Source organism: Athene cunicularia (assembly GCF_003259725.1).
Source record: "Athene cunicularia isolate RWA chromosome 1 unlocalized genomic scaffold, athCun1 chr1_part2, whole genome shotgun sequence".
NCBI classification, from domain to species: Eukaryota; Metazoa; Chordata; class Aves; order Strigiformes; family Strigidae; genus Athene; species Athene cunicularia.
The window spans coordinates 2,083,781-2,088,435 of NW_020799092.1; the positions used below are offsets into that span (position 1 = coordinate 2,083,781).

Genomic DNA, 4,655 nt, shown 5'->3' on the forward strand with positions numbered 1-4,655 from the left:
CTCTGCCCTTGCAGAAGATGGGTGACCTAGAGCCACCCGTACACTTCTGCTTGCTTTTCCTTCCTCCCGCAAAATAAAGTTTAATTTATTTAAGAATACTGTTGGCTGTACAACCAAGTTTGATTTCAGATGGAAAAATCCAGTCTGCCAGGTAGCTTTACCCTCTTCAACAATATAACGCCTCATGGCATATAGCCACAAGGAATATGCTGATTACTTGTAGTGCTCTAATAGTCTTTCCAACCAGTAACAACAGCTGACATCCAACTTTAAAACTCCACAGATCTGCATGTTATTATACTTGGGTAAAACTGCTCTGGGCCCCACTTTAAAGCTCCTCATTCATTAACAAGCTGGGTTTTATACAAAGTGAGTGAACCATATTATCCTAGTGCTCCTTTCTGCAGCAACAAAGGATAGTTTTGCTTTCCTCAGCCTGCGGAAGAAGGGCCTAGGAGCTGAACAACCACAGAAAAAAGGGTGCATAGGATGAACTGGCAGAGGAGGTGTAGAGGGTGACATGAAGGACCTAAGTAAGGAAAGCCAAATACTGAACATGAGGGCTTGAAACAAAGTAACACTCCAGAAATCTACCTCTTTCAAAACTCAAGTTGTGGCACAGCTGGCTTTTTCACACTGTTGTCGCCATGACAGCTCCACAGAGATGCATGTGTTAGACCAGCTCACATACACTGCAGCAGGCATAGAGTGCTGTGGTTTTAAGGAGACATGTGCTGCATACACATTTTGCTTGACTACTTTTTCAAACTATGAAGAAAACAAACATTATTATTTTACATGTTTTTTAATTTTAGGAGCAAGAACAAACCCAAAAAGAAGGGAACTGGTCTTTGAACTGTTCTATATTTACCACTTTTGGCTGCAGACAATTGAACTTGATTCTATTACAATAAATCCCCTCCCACATGCTATTACACCATTTCCAGTACACACACTTCAGCATGTTCACTATTTCCCCTGTCTGGACCTCATACATCTGGGTGACCTTCTCTCCTATGCAGACAAGAGGGCAAGAACACACAGAAGAGACACAGACTTAAGAGGACAGGACCAGGAATTGTAATCAAAGGGTAGGGAAGTGACACCAAATTCTCTCTAGTGCTGGACATGTAAGCAGCTGCTTCTCAGGTCAGCCAAGCCCCTTGTAATCAACTCCTGGGTTTAACCAAAGCTTGGCATTAGTCCTCCTTACCTCTTTTTTTCCAAAGGGAAGACACTACCCATCTTCTTAAGGGGCAGGAAAGAGCAGTGGCAGGAGCTTCGCAGAAGCACATTTACAATGGTTTAGTACAGAAGTGTCTGCAACAACACTCCCACCTGCTGGGCCTTCTATTTGTTGCAGCCGGGAATTTAGCAGTAGTCCGATAGAAAAAAAAACCCACAACTTCCCTTTAACTCAGCACCACAACCTCTGGCTCAGTTGTTTTTAACTTCATGCCGAGGCTAACATCTGGGTCACAATGCCTCTTGGCTACAGCAGCTGGCAGCGCCAGCTGAACCTCAGTGGGAAAGCTGAGGTATAAGCATCCAAAGAACAACTTTCTCTGTGTAAGACCTCTTCCTTGGAGAGGGGAGACCGTGAGTACGCAAATCAGAGGAGTCATCTCCATTCCAACCTGCACTCTGAGAATGTCAGAGGGAAGATTAAATACAGACATCAACATGAATCAGAGAGGCCATTCATGCAACTGAGTCATCCTAGAGAGGGATGCTTGGATCAGAACAGTGACATGGTTTGTCTTCATAAGTCATAGCCTGTCATGATAATCACTATTACAAAAGCAAGGTGTCTGCAACAATTATTTAATCAAGTTACATATAAAAAGTTTTTGCAATGACTGAAAAACCTGGCAGAGGCTGTAATAAGAACAGAAACTGCAGGGCTATTCAGGTTTAAGTCTTTCAAAGCATCCTTCCCTTCCAATGATTTATTACTGCTGGTTCAGAATACTTCTCCACTCACAGTACTTTAAATGCTGCACGCCAAATAATACAGGTAGCAAAAGCCTTAGATCCTGAGGAAGGGGAAGAAGATTTGTATTTAGCTTGGTCTGCCCTTCTACATTAAGAATGCAAGACATGCTGGCTGGAAGGAGGTAATTAGAAGGACAATACATTTCAGAGCCAAAAGAACCTCTGTGGCTCTAGCTGGCTGCTAACAAGTTCTGCACAGATGCAGAGCTGCTCTTTAAGTGTAACATTAAATCACTTGCTGACAGAGGCATATCTCCAATGTCCCATCTCAAACATGCTGAGGAAATGGCCAGTCCTGTGTGCTGAGCACTCAACTGCAGAAAGACTTGAGTTGCAAGAATTCCTGTCATGTTGTTTATGGTCTCCCAAAGTATTCTCTCTCAAATTTACGGAAATCTTCTTCAGTAAAGACAGTTCCCTCCGGCTTCTTCTTTGCCACCTTCTTTGGAGGCTGATCTTTGGACTTCCTGCCTCTGTTCTGAGCAAGAACCTTCAGGCAATAAAAAAGAAAACCACAAGTCATTGTTACGCAGACCATACCACAAAATGGTGATTTTCAAGCTCACCTGCAGCATCTCTGCTATTCTACTAGTACCCAGCCATAGCCCAGAATGCCTCCAAAGAAAAGCAAGATGCAATCACCGAAGTTAACCACTGAAGGTCACTGGGACAATAGCAAATGCCAAGTTCATATTTGAAGTCACAAATACGAAAACTACTTTTTGGTAACTGTCACAGAGATAGAAACACTGATGGCAGTTCAGACCTTTCTGAAACTATGATCTTCTTTTATCTTGTCTCTCCATGGGACAACCTGAAAACCCAAGAAGTTGGTGGAATTCCCTCAGCATTTTCTAATACACTTTACTTCCTTTCACAATCTCCAGCCCGAGAAACACTGGCCTAAACCACTTGGTTTATGTAAGTTAAAAACCTGTATCTCATAAGAATAGCCCAAGATTCTAGCAATGTCAGCTATTCTCCTCCTCAGATCCTGGCATGTGACTACCCTTTGGGGAAGACCACTGGTTAAATTCTCAGGTTATGTGACACATCGTTCAAGATGCTATGAAATTCCTGTTATGTGAGCCAGCAGCACATCTGGTTCCTTGCTAAACAGTCTCCAGCTACAGAGAAGGCCAGTTCAATTAACAGTAAGTGGAAGGTCTGAACCAGGGCTTCTTTGCTAGCTGAAGCTATAAAATAACTGATAATTAAGAAAAGCCAACAGCTGTCAGTACATTTTAACTGGTATCAGAGAACATCACAGGGGATAACATATCAACAAGAGTTTAAAGTTTTGTAAGTTACAGCACATACAGAAATTCCCCAAGGCCACTTGCAGACAGAAACGTGACTCTTCTGTACAGGGTCTAAGCTGGAGGATCTGGGGATGATTCCCATTCATCCGTGTTCCTCAGCAGAAGCAGACCCCCAAACAATGAAGTGACAGTCTTACCTGTTCTGTAACGGCTTTGTCTGCAACAAATCGTCCCTTCAACATGTACTGCAGGTTTTCTCTCAAGTGATTCACAGCCGCCTTCTTATGATACTCCTCTAGACCAAAGCACAGTGGTACAGAACACATAAGCTGCTCATCCAGGCAGCACAGGAGGATCAGTGAGGCCCCGGGAGAGAGAGGCAACCACTACAACTTAAGGATTGGGGTGCATCCACAGATCAGGCTGTGTTTAAGTAGGGGACACCAGAAGGGCACCCAAGCGACCAGGAGGGTGGCTGCGGGACACCACAAGCAGACCCTGTGCGAGGGCTGTGGAGGGCAGTAAAGACGCTTCTCTCTCTCCCCTCAGAGGCGCGTCGGGACTCACCTATCGCCGACTTCACGACTCTGCCCTTAACTGTGGCCTTGTTCCTCCCGGGATCCCGCGCCCTCTTCCTCCGCCTCGCAGTGCCCACCGCCCTGAGGCCGTCTCGCCCCCGCTGGAGTCCCGGTGGGACCTTTCCCCGGCCTGCAGCGGGAAGTAGGACGGAGTTACTCCCGCCGTACACCGGGAATCACCTCCTCCCTGCCCCATAGTCCCTAGTCCCTGCGCGCTCACCCGGCGCCTCCAGCAGCTCCAAGCCCCGCCGCAGCAGGGAGGCCGACATGAGGGCGCAGTCCCCGTCGGCGGCCAACTTCCGTCTCGTCGCCACACTTCCGCCCGCCCGTGGCGTCACTTCCGGCCGTGCAAGCGCCGCCACGCGCGCGCATGGGGAAAGCTGCGGCGGCGCTGCGGCGGGAGGCAGTGGCGCAGTGGCGGGGCACCGTGTTGCGTGGAGGCTGTCTCAGACGCGGCCTGAGGTAGCGCCGCCCACAGGGAGGGTGCCGCGTTCTTCCTGGTGGCCTTTTCTTACCGACCCCGTCTCCCGCGTCTGTAGCGTGGTGGCCCGGCAGCCGGCCTGCAGGTCCTCTGTGTAACGCCTCGTGGAGCCGCTGCAGTGTGGCCAGAGCTCCGAGTGGCTCCCGCCATCACAGGGATAATGATCATAATAACAGCAGGCCAGGACGACAGCAGCGGCGTCATGTTTTGTCTTGGCGAGGCCCCAAAATCCAGATTTAACTCTCAGGCACAGAGGTTCACTCTGACATAAATTGCATGTATTATTCAGTATTTAGTTATTTAAAGCTTTCTTACCCCTTTTCCACCCCTCTAGAGACT

General features: G+C 47.7%; 1 protein-coding gene across 1 annotated transcript; it reads right to left on the reverse strand.

The window, feature by feature from the left end:
- Nucleotides 1-1,808: 1,808 nt before the first annotated feature.
- RPS19BP1 (ribosomal protein S19 binding protein 1) lies at nucleotides 1,809-4,163 on the reverse strand. The gene is made up of 4 exons (XM_026841068.1): nucleotides 4,056-4,163; nucleotides 3,825-3,965; nucleotides 3,455-3,552; nucleotides 1,809-2,485 (listed from the first exon to the last, which is right to left on the reverse strand). Exons 1-4 carry the CDS (start codon nucleotides 4,102-4,104, stop codon nucleotides 2,351-2,353), a joined length of 423 nt encoding a protein of 140 aa, XP_026696869.1. The 5' UTR covers nucleotides 4,105-4,163; the 3' UTR covers nucleotides 1,809-2,350.
- Nucleotides 4,164-4,655: the final 492 nt, after the last annotated feature.

Excerpts from the sequence above, each read along its gene's own strand:
- RPS19BP1 (XM_026841068.1), bottom strand. The coding sequence starts at position 4,104 with ATGTCGGCCTCCCTGCTGCGGCGGGGCTTGGAGCTGCTGGAGGCGCCG. Across the intron at positions 3,966-4,055 it reads GGAGCTGCTGGAGGCGCCGG|GCCGGGGAAAGGTCCCACCG; the intron begins GTGAGCGCGCAG and ends TTCCCGCTGCAG. Across the intron at positions 3,553-3,824 it reads AGTCGTGAAGTCGGCGATAG|AGGAGTATCATAAGAAGGCG; the intron begins GTGAGTCCCGAC and ends GCTTTGGTCTAG.